Source organism: Arachis ipaensis, chromosome B10, assembly GCF_059453495.1.
Source record: "Arachis ipaensis isolate K30076 ecotype BB chromosome B10, ASM5945349v1, whole genome shotgun sequence".
Classification (NCBI taxonomy): domain Eukaryota; kingdom Viridiplantae; phylum Streptophyta; class Magnoliopsida; order Fabales; family Fabaceae; genus Arachis; species Arachis ipaensis.
Genome location: NC_142435.1, coordinates 137,331,076 through 137,346,791, shown reverse-complemented (window position 1 = coordinate 137,346,791; position 15,716 = coordinate 137,331,076). Strand labels below are relative to the sequence as shown.

The following is a 15,716-nucleotide window of genomic DNA, read 5'->3' as shown; positions in this document are numbered from 1 at the left end:
GCTGCATAAACCGCTGGACCCTATAATGGTTTATACATTGTTGGATTTTCTTCAAAAACTGCGACACTTGGTAGTGGTTTCTGCATAACACGAAATGCAACATAATTCGTGCTACCCTGTAGCAGATTACGTATGAGTGTAGTAGTTTACATAGAACTAAAATAGGACAAAGATGTAACCTATTTCAGAAAGTTGTAATTGCGTAAATTCGAAATCAATTTGATTTATTTATATAACTAGCCCAAAAAAATATTTTTATATTATTGTATCCTGATAAATATTTTTTTTTCCATAAAATATAAATTATTTTTATTTTTTTTAAAAAAAATTAAAAAAATAATTTAAAAAAAAAATCAAATTCTGTCTTTTTTGGTTTTTTGGGCAACACAGTTGTAGTCTGGTCTTCCCATTGATCCTAAACCCCAACACACGTTCGATCCCACCACCACTATCAATCATCATCATCATCATCATCGAAGACGTAGAACACACATCGTAGAACTCACCAAATCCAAAACCTTGTTTTTCTCTCGTTCCTTCTCTTCTGTTTTCATCAGAATCCAACCATAGATCTCCATTTCATGTAAAAACGAAGAAAAAAAAAATCACTTTTTTGTTTTGTTTTTTTCCATCTTCCAAACATGGCCTTCAGCAGCAGACGCAGTGGAAGCTGGGGCCAATCGATTCTTCCATCATCAAACCCAAAATCAAAGGTACCCAGAAAGCAAAGAAGAAGAGCACAGCTCAAAGATTTCATCTTTTCCAATTTCTTCACCATTGGTCTTGTTTTCTCCTTCGCCCTATTCCTCATAATTCTCCTCCGATTTGGGGTTCCCAAACCCATCACATCACACTTCAGGGGTCGTTCTTCTCGATACAGAAAACCCTTAAGCAGAAAACCGGTTCTTCTCAAAGGAAACAGCAATGTTAACTACACTGCCATGGCTGCAAGTGTTGATATCACTACCAAAGCTCTCTATGACAAGATTGAGTTCTTGGATGTTGATGGTGGCGCTTGGAAGCAAGGTTGGAGTGTTACTTATAAAGGGAATGAGTGGGATAATGAGAAACTGAAGGTTTTTGTTGTTCCTCATTCGCATAATGATCCTGGTTGGAAGCTCACTGTGGAGGAGTATTATGATCGCCAATCGCGGCATATACTTGATACCATTGTTGAAGCACTTAGAAAGGTGACAAAGAAAAACTCCGATCCTTTTGTTTTATTTTATTTTTGTATTCTTGTATTTCCATTGTTGCTTGGCTCTATAACATTATAGTATCGTTTGATGCATGTAACAGACACTACTTAGTAGGATAAGGTTTATCTTATGTATAGTTGTTTGTTGCTTGTATTAAAATATAGGTTTAGAAGACGATGAATTTTGATACATCGACGGTATAAACTTTTTTGCATTCTCATGTGAATATGATCATATTGTTGCTCTATGTGTGATTCTTGAGGTAACAATAAGTGATTAGGTGAATGTGTGAAAGTGGCAATGTTATGTTAACAAGCTTTAGTCTAACCAGCAATTTCCGATTTTGAACAGCTTAGCTAGCTATATAGCATGTACTTACCAAAAAAACGGTTATAGTGTTGTTGGTTGAATAAGTTTGACTTTTGGTTAATGTGAAGTGATATGAACTCTGTCTATGCATTACTATATTTTCTTGAATAATTTGGAGTGGCTGAATAAGTGTGTATCTGGAATTCTACTTGGAACTCCAAAACCCTGGTTTTGATGCCTCAAGATGGGAAACGAAACATCGATGTATGTTGGTGTTCTGAGAGGGGGATTGATAAGGGCAAAAATTTTGTTGATTGTAAGCCCTCTATTCCGTATATGGTTCTGTTTTCAGTTGACTCCGCCAGTTCGTGCTTGCTGTCATGCTGGCGCAGGGCTTTGGTCCTTACCATTGTTAACCATCTTTAGTCTTCAGTTTGAAAGGAACCTGAATTTTGAGATTGACTAGGTAATTTGGATATGCAGGATTCTCGCCGGAAGTTCATATGGGAAGAGATGTCATACTTAGAGAGATGGTGGAGGGATGCCTCGAATGACATGAAGGAAGCATTCACCAATTTAGTAAATAATGGGCAACTAGAAATTGTTGGAGGTGGCTGGGTGATGAATGATGAGGTAATTTATTTTTATTTAACTCTGAATATAGCTTCATTCCTATCAATAAAGTGCATGCTCTAGAAACATTCCTGATTTCTTTTTTTTTTTTTTAGTAAAAAAGGGAGCGTAATTCTCGATAGAATATTTAAGTTTAAATAATAATCTCTTTAAAACTGCTCCATTGTTAAAGTCCTAACGCTAATCCTCAGAATCTAACTTTTATGTTTATTCTCCTCTATGCAGGCGAATTCCCATTATTATGCTATAATTGAACAGGTATGCTGAAAGATTTGTCTTCTTTATGCTTGCATATATGTGGTGTTGTTGTATTAATGTATTTTTTTCTGTTGATCATTATTCATTATTTCAATAATAGGAACAGTCCAATATACTTTCCTACTAACTTCTGTGAGTATGCATGATTGGCTGTCATGTGATGGATATTATTGCTTCCACACTTTTTAGCTTATTCAGTTAAGTCACTAAGTAAATGGTTCTTTATTTAGGAATGCAACAAGTGATCTATTATTTGCCTAAATATACTACTGATGATCAAATTTAAAGTCACCACGTTTCTCTTTTGTGCTTATTAATAATTTATTTGGGCATCATAATGTGATATGAAGTTTGATGAAATATATGTTTGAGATGTATTTATTGATGCTCCTCAACCAAATAAGTTTTTATTGATGCTTTTAAATATTTTTACTATCAATCTTTTAACAAAGGTTTCTTTTTGTATTTTGGCAACAATGTTATCTTAGTTGGTGTTTTACCCACCCATTATTTGGATAAAACAGTCTTATATTTATTTTAAGATTCTATGATCTGTGATGTATTTTCATAAGTTTTATCTTTCAAAGTGGCATCTAAGATATAGTGCTGTTGCAATTAGTAACGCTAAATAAGTTTCAACTCTTCCTAACCCAATAATACTGTGTATCTTGGTCATGTCAACTTGTATAAATCTTAACTCTTTGCAATACAATCGAACTCAGTGTCAATGGAATACGATTTCTATTTGGGTTTGTCGATGTACTTAGTACTCATTTATCAGAAGAACAAATTATGTTTCCATTGTTCAATCTGTCAATCATGTGATTTCATGTTCGTGTCAAACTACAACCCTTTAGCTCTAGAGATTTGTTATTCGATCGTGGTACTTAATCTTTGTAAAATTATGTATCAGGTGACAGAAGGCAACCTGTGGTTGAATGAAACCCTTGGGTTCATTCCAAAAAATTCTTGGGCGATAGATCCATTTGGTTATTCAGCTACCATGGCATACCTTTTGCGTCGTATGGGTTTCGACAACATGCTTATCCAGAGGACCCATTACGAGCTGAAGAAAGAACTTGCGTGGCATAAGAATTTAGAATACATATGGCGTCAGAGCTGGGATGCAGAGGAAACAACTGATATTTTTGTCCACATGATGCCCTTTTATTCATATGATATACCTCATACATGTGGCCCCGAGCCTGCAGTTTGTTGTCAATTTGACTTTGCACGCATGCCCGGTTTTCCTTATGAACAGTGCCCATGGAGAATAAATCCCGAGGAAACCACTCAGGATAATGTTCAGGAGAGAGCACTTAAGCTCCTGGATCAATATAAGAAAAAATCTACTTTGTACCGAACCAACACTCTTCTTATTCCTCTCGGTGATGATTTTCGCTATATTAATATTGAGGAAGCAGAAGCCCAATTCAGGAATTACCAAATTTTATTTGATTATATTAATTCAAATCCCAGTCTGAATGCGGAGGCAAAATTCGGCACTTTGGATGATTACTTTCAAACCCTGCGTGAGGAGTCAGAGAGAATAAATTATACTGTTCGCGGTGAAATAGGATCTAGTATAGTTGAAGGTTTTCCTTCTCTGTCAGGTGATTTTTTTACCTATTCTGATCGGGAAAAAGATTACTGGAGTGGTTATTATGTTTCACGGCCCTTCTTCAAGGCTGTGGATAGGGTACTAGAGCAGACACTTCGTGCCACAGAAATGATGGTAGCCCTAGTACTCGGAATATGTCATAGATCAAATTGTGAGAAACTGGGAACGGGGTTTTCGTATAAGTTAACTGCGGCAAGAAGGAACTTGGCTCTTTTTCAGCATCATGATGGGGTAACTGGTACTGCTAAAGATCATGTGGTTATGGACTATGGTATGCGGATGCACACTTCATTACAGGACCTGCAGCTTTTTATGTCAAAGGCCATTGAGCCTCTTCTCGGTATCCGCTTTGAGAAATTAGATGTAACTCCGGCTCAGTTTGAGCCGTCATTGGTGAGAACTAAATATGATGCTCAGCCATTGCATAAAGTGATTGGTATTCGGGAGGGTGTTTACCAAACAGTGGTACTTTTCAATCCTTTGGAGCAAACCAGAGAAGAAGTTGTAATGGTTGTTGTTGACAGTCCTGATGTTACTGTAGTTGATTCTAACTGGAGTTGCATTCAAAGCCAAATTTCTCCGGATTTGCAGCATCATAATAGCAAGATCTTTACCGGGAAGCATCGGCTTCACTGGGAAGTCTCCATTCCTGCAATGGGGTTGGAGACTTATTACATTTCGCATGGTTTTGATGGCTGTGCAAAGGCAGTGCCTGCAAAATTGAAAATTTTCTCCAAATCTGGTTCCGTTCCCTGTCTTACTCCGTACTCTTGCTCAGAAATACAAGGTGATGTGGCTGAAATTGAGAATCAGCATAAAAAACTTACCTTTGATGTGAGGAATGGTCTGTTGCAGAAGATATCCTTGAAACATGGTTCTCCAACTACTGTAAATGAGGAAATCGGTATGTATACTAGTTCGGGTGGAGCATACTTGTTCAAACCTAGGGGTCATGCTCAGTCTATTATCGAAGAAGGCGGACAATTGCTGATCTCAGAAGGCCCTTTGATGCAGGAAGTATACTCGTACCCGAAAACAGGTTGGGCGGATTCTCCCATTTCTCATAGCACTCGCCTATATAATGGAGAGAATACAGTCCAAGGGTTTGTTGTTGAAAAGGAATATCATGTGGAGATGAATAGCCATGCTTTCAATGATAGAGAGATGATAGTTAGATACAAAACAGATGTTGATAATAACAGGATATTTTATTCTGATTTGAATGGATTTCAGATGAGCCGACGGGAAACTTATGATAAGATCCCCCTGCAAGGCAATTTCTACCCTATGCCGTCTCTTGCATTCATTCAAGGATCCAGTGGCTCACGGTTTTCTGTCCACTCTCGGCAATCACTGGGTGCAGCAAGCCTTCAAGAAGGATGGCTAGAGATAATGCTTGACCGTCGCCTGCCTAGAGATGATGGCCGTGGTCTCGGCCAAGGAGTGACGGATAACCGTGTGATGAATGTTGTCTTCCACATAACTTTGGAACGTAACGTTTCTGCCGTCACAAATTTGGGTTCCAGCTCTTTTGCTTTTAGCCCTTCTCTTTTCTCTCACCGAGCCGGTTCTCACTTGAACTATCCACTACATGCATTCATTTCCAAGAAGGCTCTGGACCTATCCGCAAAGCCACCACCTAGATCATTTTCTCCTCTGGCTGCTCCATTGCCATGCGATTTGCACATAGTAAACTTAAAGATTCCCAGGCCCCTAAAGTTTTTGCAGCAAACACCAGAAGGTTCTAGATTTTCCATAATTCTGCACAGGAGACATTGGGATTCTTCATACTGCCGGAAGGGAAGATCACAATGCACCAACCTGGCCGAAGACCCTGTGAACCTGTTCTCCATGTTCAAAGATCTTGCAGTCGTGAAGGTCAAAGCAACTTCCTTGAATCTTCTCCATGAGGACCCGGAAATAATGGGATTCACGGAGCAGTTTGGAGATCTTGCGCAAGAGGGGCACGTTGTCATGTCGCCCATGGAACTGCAAGCATACAAGTTGGATCTGCGGCCACCACTACAATAGAATCATCATCACTAAGCCTTTTTGCCGCTGATTTAAGCCGAATTGCAAGGAACGGTAAGAATGAACTATTCTCAAACCGCTTTCTCATGTAACCATTGTGTTTAAGGCAGTGCAGGTGAAAACACAATTTGAGGTAAAATTCAAGGAAAGAGGAACGGCTTCGGCCGAGGAAGTGTGACCGGAGACTTTTGTAGATTGCCTCTTAGTAAAAATGTATGAGCTGATAGCACCTTGCGGCTTCTTGTTTGTTTTAGTATGTTTCTGTAGCATTTATGTTTATGTTTTCTTGAACTTAGTTTAAAACAAAAAGGGTGAATTTTGCTTTATTGGCTTGCATGTTATTGTAGAACACTTCTCTTGAGGGAGGTTAGTGATACATGTACAGATCTAATACCTCTATGTATGCTAAAGCAGTTAGTTCTTTCTTTGGTTGTAGGCTCAAGAAGTTAGCAATGTTGAACATTGACATGATTGTAGTTTTTGACTCTTCATTCATGATGAGCACTATGAATGATGCTTGAACATTATGAATGATGTTCTGTTTAGAATTTTATTGCAACACAAATTGGTTGTAGCCACAGCAACAAGTAGATTGAAATGCTTTAAAATACATGATGAAGAAGACATTGAGTTAAAATTATTCTATCCAAATGACATTGCAAGCTATAGAGCTAAATGATTATGCTTCTTGAACCTACAATATGTTTTTTCCCTTCAACAATCAAACACAGGTATCTCAATTGGATATGAATGGATTATACCAGACCATGCATTCCTTTCATTTGGATCAATGTTAGCAATGCATTTCCATGCTGCACTGTTACACTTGAATCCACTTCCAAATCCAATTTGCCAAACCCTATCTCCTTTCTTTACTTTTCCTTTTGCCTCCAAATAGCACAGTTCATACCATACAGAAGAAGATGAAGTGTTGCCGAATCTATACAATGCCATCCTAGATGCTTCTCCGTCTTCCTTCTGCAGCTTCAAACTCTCTTCTATGGCGTCAATAACCGATTTTCCCCCTGCATGAATGCAAAAATGCTCGAACGCCTTCCTGAAATTCGGTAGATAGATTTTTTTCTGGTCCCCTGATGGCAAGAGTTTTGTTTGAATTGCTGACCATACGTAGCGAAGCAGCTCAGAATATGGTAGGACAAGAGGGCCTAGCTCTCTCATGTTGGTCCTCAAAGCCGACGCAGCAACACGAAGAAGCTCACGTGACAAGGAAACACCAACGACACCATCTTTATCAGGATCCTGGTACACAGATTTGTATGCTTTTTCGTCTGATCCTAAATGGGTTCTCACAAGATGTTGAAGTTCATACTTGGCAATTTTCTTGTCCTGTTTTCTGTTAGAAATCAAGATTGCTGCTCCCCCCATTCGGAACAACACGTTCGTCATGATCTTGGACTTCGATTTCCCTTGGTATCCATTCGGAGCTATAGCCTCCGTGGTTAGAACCAAAGCCAATGAGTTCTTATGAACTCTGAGAAGATCTTTCACCAAGCTTATCGACAATATTCCGGCGCTGCAGCCCATTCCGCTGAGGTTGAAACTCTTTATGTTGCTTCTGAGTCCAAATCTGTTAATGATCATGGATGGAATTGAGGGTGTGGGACAGAACAAGCTGCAATTTGAGACAAGGATGTCAATGCTTTTGGGATGAACGTTGTGCTTGGACAAAAGGTCTTTAACAATTTCGAAAAGAACCATTTCCATTTCTGCAACTCCATTCCTCAAAGAACAATTTGGTGGGATTTCATGAACTGGTGGTGGCATGCATGACTCATCTCCAATCCCTGATCTTTCCAACACTCTCATTTCAAAGTCTAAGATATCTTGGTCAAAGTTGCAAAATTCAGAGTGTTCTACGAAATGGGAGTGAGGAACTCTTAAATGATTAGGAGGTGAATAACAAACATAGTCAACAAGGTAGACACCATTGGATCTCAAATAAAAGAAAAGGGATATCAAAATTATTGACACAATTGCAAAGTATTGTGTCACATAGATTGAGCCATCACATATGAGAGAAAAATATTTGCATACAAGAGTTTCCATGGTCATAATAAGCTTATAATAATTTTGTGTGTTTCATATATTATTACTTCAAATGTAAAGAACCACTTCATTTTAGTAAGTAAGAAAGAAGTTTTGTTTTGTTGTTATTCAAGAAAGTGGTTTCAAAATGCAACTACTCTTATCTCTTTAGTCTTTTCTCATGCATATTGGCATCCTGTTTGCGTGACCTACATTTCATACAGCAAAAAATAATCATAACATTCGTGTTGCATTCCATTTTCTAGGGAAATTGACCCTAATATGTGATAGTCACAATGTTTGTGTGACACTTTGAGCTAACCATATAACATTAAAAATGGAGTAAATGATAGAACTAACCTTAGTTGAGTTCGTATGGTTAAACCTTAAACACTAAATCATAAATTTTACATTTCAAATTTTAAACCCTAAATTTTGTATTTGACAAAGTATTTGTGTATTTAATCCAAATCTTTGTGAAAATATTTGAATAATTATTTAAAAAATATATAAAAAATAGCAATGTCTCATTTTTTTATCATATTTATAAAAGAATGCATTAAAATTAATTTCTAATTTTTTTTGAGAATATATATTTAATATCTAATAATTTTTATAACATTTTTAAATCTTTCAAAAATTTATTTGCCAATAGTATCTTTCGAGATAATTTTTTCCAGCAATATAAAGTTTTGTACTATTTTAATAACTTATTCATAATTTTATATATCGAAGTCTTCCATATTTCTCATATATATATATATATATATATATATATATATATATATATGGCAACAAAAATAATTTTTCTTTTTATTAATTTCATAAACTGTATATTCAGAAAAAAAAATATAATTAAATAACTTAATAGAAAATTTAAACTATTAATACATCCAAATTAAACTCTAAAACTAAAGAAATCAACAAAGTTTATGGGATTGAAATTTTCTCATTTTTCTCAAGGGTAAACGTTATCCTATTCCTCATGCATCTAGGTTTTTCCTCTCCAATCTTTCTTTTGCATGTGCTTGAACTAACTCACTTTTTGTGACATATGCTCATAGATAAGATATGAGTGGTTTCGTATTTGTTCATTCGAATACCTGAAAAATCTTGATCATGTGAGCGGTGTTTATACCACACATACACCAAATAACATGAAAAATAAAACTTCCCCTACTAATGCTTTCATCATAAATAAGACTTAAACAAAATCTAAAATTTTCTTCCTTAGTGTTTGGGACATGTCTATCTTCTCTTTTTAATTTTTTAAGTTGAATTAACTTCTCCATGCAATTGCCAAATCCCGTTGGTCCAAAGCTGCTAATATCTAGAAAGACCATTTCTATTACAAGTTTTAATATTATTCTTCCCTTTTTTATGTGTACATCAACTTTTACTATTCTACTATATGATTACTTTAGCACATATAATACAGTCTTTTGCTTTTCTGGGCACACACTTTAGCATAATCTTGTTATCCAAGTTTGTGCCGTGTGAGACCCACACGATACTGCAAAATAAATAAATAAAATAAAATAAAATAACTGTCAATTTAGGCTGCATTAGCAATTTAGCACACCATATTCATATGCAAAATTTGCTAAGCACACCCATCATCCTTCTAATTACTTGTGCCGATTGTGTCGCCAATGCCGCAAATATAGATTTATGCTGATTTTATAAGAAACCTAAATATCGTTAATTATATTACTATCATTATCATATGATATAGTCATTGTAGGCTTCGCTAAGAAATCCTTCTGTGAGTTGGCACATGAAAAAGTAAACCCATATATATACTGGCCATCTTTCTTTTGCTGAAATCCACTATATCATGTCATGTGTGCCAATTCAATTCCAAACAAACCCCACCAATCCATTATCGTTAATTTCTCCTAGAAAATCATAACTCATAGGAAAAGTTTAATATATGAATAAATTATATAATCTCAAATAAGTCACAATTCACAAAACATTTCTTTCATGCTTGTCACAACATACTTGTTACCTAAAATACAATTAAAATTACAATATATAAATTATATAATATATAAAAATATTAAAAAGAATTATACGTTAAATCTATCTCATATTCTTATTATATATTAGTTATTAGCCGTATACTATGTCATTAAATTACCAAAAAAAATCGTATTAACATGGTGAGACCCTCAGCAAAAAGTAGGGGGAAAAACAAACAAAAAATATTACATAATTTGAAAACCAAATTCATAAAATAAAAAAATAAAATAATACTCTAAATAGTTAAATATCATTAAAATTGATATTAAAAGGGGTGCAAATTACGACCAACCCCATTGACATTTGCAAAAATTCCAATCAACTCCTGCCTATAAGGCAACACCGACTTCCAACCGCTCTTTCCATCACGCTCCCCGGACGCGCCGCCGTAACCGTCACCAGATCCCGCCTTCGCCGCCGCAACCTTGCTTGTCCTCTTGCTCGTAACTCCAAACACAAAATCACGCTTCTTATCAAGATCACTACCACTACCACCGTCACCGTTACCGTTACCGTTACCACTGGTACTACCCCTATTCTTGTTACCCTTTCCATCGCTGTGGCTCCTAAGAAGAAGTTCTCGAATCTTCCACCGCTTCGAAGAAGAGGTGCCAGTGGAGTTGCTCTTCTTGTTATTCCGGTCCCTCGCAGCTACTTTCGCGTTATTTGGATTCCAAACGCAGTACGTTCCTTCGGGAACTCTTTCGAGACTGTTATCGTCGTCCACGACGCTGTCGTTTTCAGACGAACACGATTCCTCGAACATCAGCATCCTTAGAGGCAAACGACGCTGAATCGTTGTGGAAGCATCGTCGTAATTAACGGGAACGGGAGCCTCTTGTTGAGAATAAACCGAAGAAACGACGGCGTTGTTGATGTCGTTTCTTAAAGGAGCGCCGAAGAGAGGGTACATGTACAGAGGCCTGATCTGACCGTTGTAGAAAATGTCATCTGCAGAAATTGGCGAAGTGTTTTGTTCTCTTGAAACGAACGTGAACTCGAAGTCATCGTCGTCGTTTTGGTTGGCTTTGTCGTCGTTTTGGTGGGGGTGGTTGTCGTTTTCATTTTCCCAGGGCGGGAAGAGCGAGTCGTCGTCGTCTTCGAGGACGGAAGCGGCGTCGTTTTGGTGAGGGTTTTGGCGGAGCTCGTTGATGACGCGGGCGGCGATATCGGCGAGAGTTTCGGAGGAGTAGCTGCTGAAGCTGGGAGATGGTGACACGTGTAAAGAAAAAGAAGAAGAAGAAGAAGAAGAAGGTTCATGTTGTTGCATCATGGCAGGCACTTTTGCTTTGAAGAATGCGGTTCCGTTTTGGCTTTACCTTTATTTTTTAACGCAGAGAGAGAAATAACGATGAAAAGAAGGAAAGAGCGAAAGAGAGTTTGGTTGAAATGAAGGAAAGTGTGTGGCGGTTGTGAAATGGGATATGTCATATATAGGGTGTGAACGTGAATGTGAATGTGAATGGCAAGGGTTGTGGAACTTGTTTATTAGCTTAGATTTTTTATTTTGGGAATTTTTTTAAAATTTTTAATTTTGTTTTCATGTGTATATATATATATATATATATATATATATATATATATATATATATATATATATATATATATATATACAGTGGCGGAACTTGAAACAAAATTTTGGGGGGGCCAAATAAAAAATAATTGTCAAAATATTTTTTTATATAGACCTCATTTAAGATAAGTTCGTCTAATCTCATCTCTTTGATTTGGGTGATACTGCCAAATTTAAAGTCCTTTTTCAAGATCTCGTTCCAAAAAGTTAAAGTTAAAGTCATCAGATATAACTTTTTGAACTTTTGAAGGTTATATCTCACTTTCTTCGTGATTCATTAAAGTAGAACTATCTACATGTGTTGATATTGTAAAAGTTATATGTTCTCCTTCTTAAATATTAGCCTTCCTCTTAAAAAATGTATCAATTCTTTGATTTTTCATTATTATTTTATATAAAAATTTGAATATATATCCTGTAAAATATATAAAGAAGAAGTTAGAAGGACAAATATTAAAATTTATAATATTTATTGAATTTTTTTTATCAATTTATACAAATACAATAATATTAATACTTATTGAATATTCTATTATTTTTTATCATATAAAAAATTAAATTAAATAAATAGTAAAATATAAAATAATATTAAATTAAATAAATAAAAGATATCTAATTTTTTATATTTGAACCTAAAGATAGAGAGAGTGTTGTTTATTGAACTTATTAGATACTTTAAATTATAGTAAAGTATTTAAGTCAAGTGAACTATTTTTTATCTTTTGAAAAAGTACTACTAAGTTTTTTATAAAAAGTTTGGGGGGGCCATGGCCACCCCTTGTCTGAACTAAGCTCCACCACTGTATATATATATATATAAGACACAGATTCTAAAAGACTAACCAGTAGTTAGAGTTCATAATTTACTAGTAAAGTGGTCTATATAAGTTTAGTTTAGAATATTTTATTCGGTTTTACTGTTTTTTTATTACTATCTTTAATGATATTTTTTTAAGTCTGTTAGGTGGTTATTATTATTTTTCTCAACAAATAACGAATATTTATAGAACATTTTAAAGTACTAATATCAAAATAAAAAAACCAATAACAAAAACAAGAATGTATCAGTAGGGATTTACATGATTTAGTTAATTTAAAAATTAAATTTATTTTTTATTTAACCAAAAAATTAATTTTAGTTAATTAACCAAATTAATTTTATATGATAAAATTGATTATTAACTGACTAAAAAATTAAAAAAATTGATTTTTAATTAGTTATAAAAATAAAAATTGATTTTAAAAAATAACTGATTTTTAAAAAAAAATGGTTTTTGTACTAAAAAAAACAAAAAATTTGGTTTTTATTAAAAAACCAGTTTTTACAAAAATGACCATTCTTTTAAATTGAATTTTTAATCTAAAAAATTGAAATTAGAATTTTTTTAAATTTGGTTTTAGTAACCAGTTAAAAACTAAATTTTTTTAATTTGATTTTGATTAAATTATTTTAAAAAATATAAATATAATTTTTTAAATTATTCTATTAAATTGATTAATCAAAATATAATTATAATTTTTTAATCAATTAATCACATTTTAATTTTTTTATGTACACCTCTATGTAGTAGTAAAAAACTTTAAGTATCGTGCTTATTTTGATAAAGTTGTAAAGATGCGAAAAATATAATGATTTATGCATATATATTTTTTTTATTAATAAATAAGTATATGTAATTATATATGTATACGTGTGTGTAGAAAAAATAAATAAATATTCATATGTAATTATATTTGTGTAAAATTAATAATCAATAATTGTTAAATAATTTGATAAATTTAATTATTTATTTACTATATAAAAATTTATTTTATTGATTTTGTTTAATGAAAGTTGTTAATTATTACTATTATTATTATTATTATTATTATTATTATTATTATCACAAGACCTATAACTTAGAGTTTTCCTAGCTATTTTATTTTATAATAAATGAATCAAGGTGAACTGGTGAACATGTAAAACAGAGAAAATAGATCATCATCGTTGGGGGAAAAAATTTACACGAGCACATGATCTAGAATACCTGCAAAAGAGAAATCAAGCTTGGATTTCCTAAACAAAAATTGTTACTGATTCGTCACCTCAATCCTCGGCCACCCGAAAAGTTTGGCATGCGAGTAGATAAGATCGACCTCACTTATTTGAAACAAAGGAAACATGCCCAACAAACTTAATTACTAAAACAGAATATCATAACCAATCTACAAACTCAAACTTATCCACAGTAAATGGGTAAAACAGCTTTTATAAAGCCAAACTAATATTCTCGGCTAAAGATCAGGTTCTATTCTCAGTCTTCTATTCTTTACTTAACTGATTCACTAAAGATTATTATTGACTTGAGCGTCGGAGTATCTTTTGCAGGTATTCCCGCTGCGGTGTTCGATCCTGGCCGACGTATAGTTCTTCCTCTCAAACAGTCGCCTGCTCAGAATTGCTAAAGCTCGGCCACCCCAATACCAGGACGAAACACTTGGTGCCCACCGTGGGGCCCGGAATATATCTGACCTCACCATCAATTTTATTTTGTTTCTTACCTTGTTTTGCAGGATTCCCGGTCCTCGGACATGGCTGACAATGAAAACCCTCAACCCACACAAGCAGAGCTCCTAGCTCAAATCGCCGAACTCCAGGCGGAGGTGCAGAGGATAGCTGAACTGTCCGCACAGAACAATGAAAAGCACGAAGGAGAAAGTTCGAAAAGCTCGGTGCAAGGCAACACAGATCCCCTTAACATCACTCCACCAAAAGAGAAGCTCATCCTCGAAAACCCCTTTTTTGACGAGATCACTAAGTTCCAGATGCCGAAAAACTTTTACTACCTACGGCACTGGAGCCATACAAAGGGTTCGGTGACCCCCGAGCTCATGTCAAAAAGTTTCAATCCATGATGTTTTTTAACGGCGCTAACAACGAGCCCGTGCTTTGTTGAGCTTTTCCTACTTATCTTGATGGTGCTACATTACTGTGGTTTTCTAAACTGTCTGCAGGTTCAATTTCCTCTTTTGAGGAACTGGCGAGATCCTTTATTGACTACTTTGCTGCATCGAGAATATACGTCCATGGATCAGACTACCTAGGCACGATCAAGCAAGGCCAACACGAGAGCTTAAAGGCCTACATGACCAGGTTTGCCGAGGCTACTATGGAGATCCAAGACTTGGATCCGGCTGTCCACTTACATGCCCTCAAAGCCGGCCTCCGACCAGGCAAGTTCCGGGAAACCATTGCGATAACAAAACCAAAAACACTGGAGGAGTTCCGAGAAAGGGCTGCAAGTCAAATGGAGATTGAAGAACTCCGCGAGGCCCAAAAGCCGGACAGACAACCACAACGGAGGGATGAGGAAAAAGCTTTCAGATCACCAGGCAACAAGGATACAAAGAGTCCCTTCAAGCTCACACCAAAATACAACACGTATACCAGATTCAATACCAAGAGAGAAAACATCATCAAAGAGATTCTGAATGCCAAAATTGTGAAGCCACCAGCCCGAGCAGGGAACTACCAAGACCAACGGTTCGTAGATAAAAGCAAGCATTGTGCCTTCCACCAGAAGTTCGGCCATACCACGGACGACTGCATCGTTGCAAAAGACCTGCTAGAAAGACTGGCACGCCAAGGGCTCTTAGACAAATATGTCAAAGGTCAGAAAGCCAGAGGGGCAAACTCGGACAGAAACGAGCACAAACAAGCAGTGACAGATAAGAACAAAAAAGAACAGACAACTCATGATCCGTCAAGAGGAATCATCAGCCACATATCAGGAGGATACGTAGGCAGAGGTGAAACAAACTTGGCCAGAAAATAAAGCTATAGGGCGATGCTAGCAATCGAGGGAACAGTGCAGCCAAAGAAGGAGGAGGACCCATATGTCACAATATCCTTCAATCAATCAGACTTCAGATCGGCAAGCCCTAACCTCAACGACCCAGTAGTTATCTCTATACAGGTTGGAGAGCTGTTGGTAAGGAAAGCACTGCTGGACCCAGGTAGTAGCGTTGATGTTTTGTTTTA

The 15,716-nt window shown here is 35.8% G+C and overlaps 3 protein-coding genes and 1 pseudogene across 3 annotated transcripts; 2 read left to right on the top strand and 2 right to left on the bottom strand.

The window, feature by feature from the left end:
* Nucleotides 1-312: 312 nt before the first annotated feature.
* Nucleotides 313-6,596, top strand: GMII (golgi alpha-mannosidase II). The gene is made up of 4 exons (XM_016324669.3): nucleotides 313-1,190; nucleotides 1,992-2,141; nucleotides 2,367-2,399; nucleotides 3,313-6,596. Exons 1-4 carry the CDS (start codon nucleotides 642-644, stop codon nucleotides 6,049-6,051), a joined length of 3,471 nt encoding a protein of 1,156 aa, XP_016180155.1. The 5' UTR covers nucleotides 313-641; the 3' UTR covers nucleotides 6,052-6,596.
* Nucleotides 6,597-6,670: 74 nt separating this feature from the next.
* Nucleotides 6,671-8,130, bottom strand: KCS7 (3-ketoacyl-CoA synthase 7). Its single transcript, XM_016323495.3, has one exon. It carries the CDS (start codon nucleotides 8,122-8,124, stop codon nucleotides 6,766-6,768), a length of 1,359 nt encoding a protein of 452 aa, XP_016178981.3. The 5' UTR covers nucleotides 8,125-8,130; the 3' UTR covers nucleotides 6,671-6,765.
* Nucleotides 8,131-10,203: 2,073 nt separating this feature from the next.
* LOC107624298 (uncharacterized) lies at nucleotides 10,204-11,571 on the bottom strand. Its single transcript, XM_016326794.3, has one exon. It carries the CDS (start codon nucleotides 11,393-11,395, stop codon nucleotides 10,388-10,390), a length of 1,008 nt encoding a protein of 335 aa, XP_016182280.3. The 5' UTR covers nucleotides 11,396-11,571; the 3' UTR covers nucleotides 10,204-10,387.
* Nucleotides 11,572-14,586: 3,015 nt separating this feature from the next.
* LOC107620138 (uncharacterized) lies at nucleotides 14,587-15,510 on the top strand (annotated as a pseudogene).
* The last annotated feature ends 206 nt before the right edge of the window (nucleotides 15,511-15,716 follow it).

What these genes read in the sequence shown, in the direction of transcription:
- KCS7 (XM_016323495.3), bottom strand. Translation starts at nt 8,124, where the DNA reads ATGACCATGGAAACTCTTGTATGCAAATATTTTTCTCTCATATGTGAT.
- LOC107624298 (XM_016326794.3), bottom strand. Translation starts at nt 11,395, where the DNA reads ATGATGCAACAACATGAACCTTCTTCTTCTTCTTCTTCTTCTTTTTCT.
- GMII (XM_016324669.3), top strand. Translation starts at nt 642, where the DNA reads ATGGCCTTCAGCAGCAGACGCAGTGGAAGCTGGGGCCAATCGATTCTT. An exon ending in TTGTTGAAGCACTTAGAAAG is followed by an intron (nt 1,191 to 1,991) that starts GTGACAAAGAAA and finishes TTGGATATGCAG; the next exon opens with GATTCTCGCCGGAAGTTCAT. An exon ending in ATTATGCTATAATTGAACAG is followed by an intron (nt 2,400 to 3,312) that starts GTATGCTGAAAG and finishes ATTATGTATCAG; the next exon opens with GTGACAGAAGGCAACCTGTG.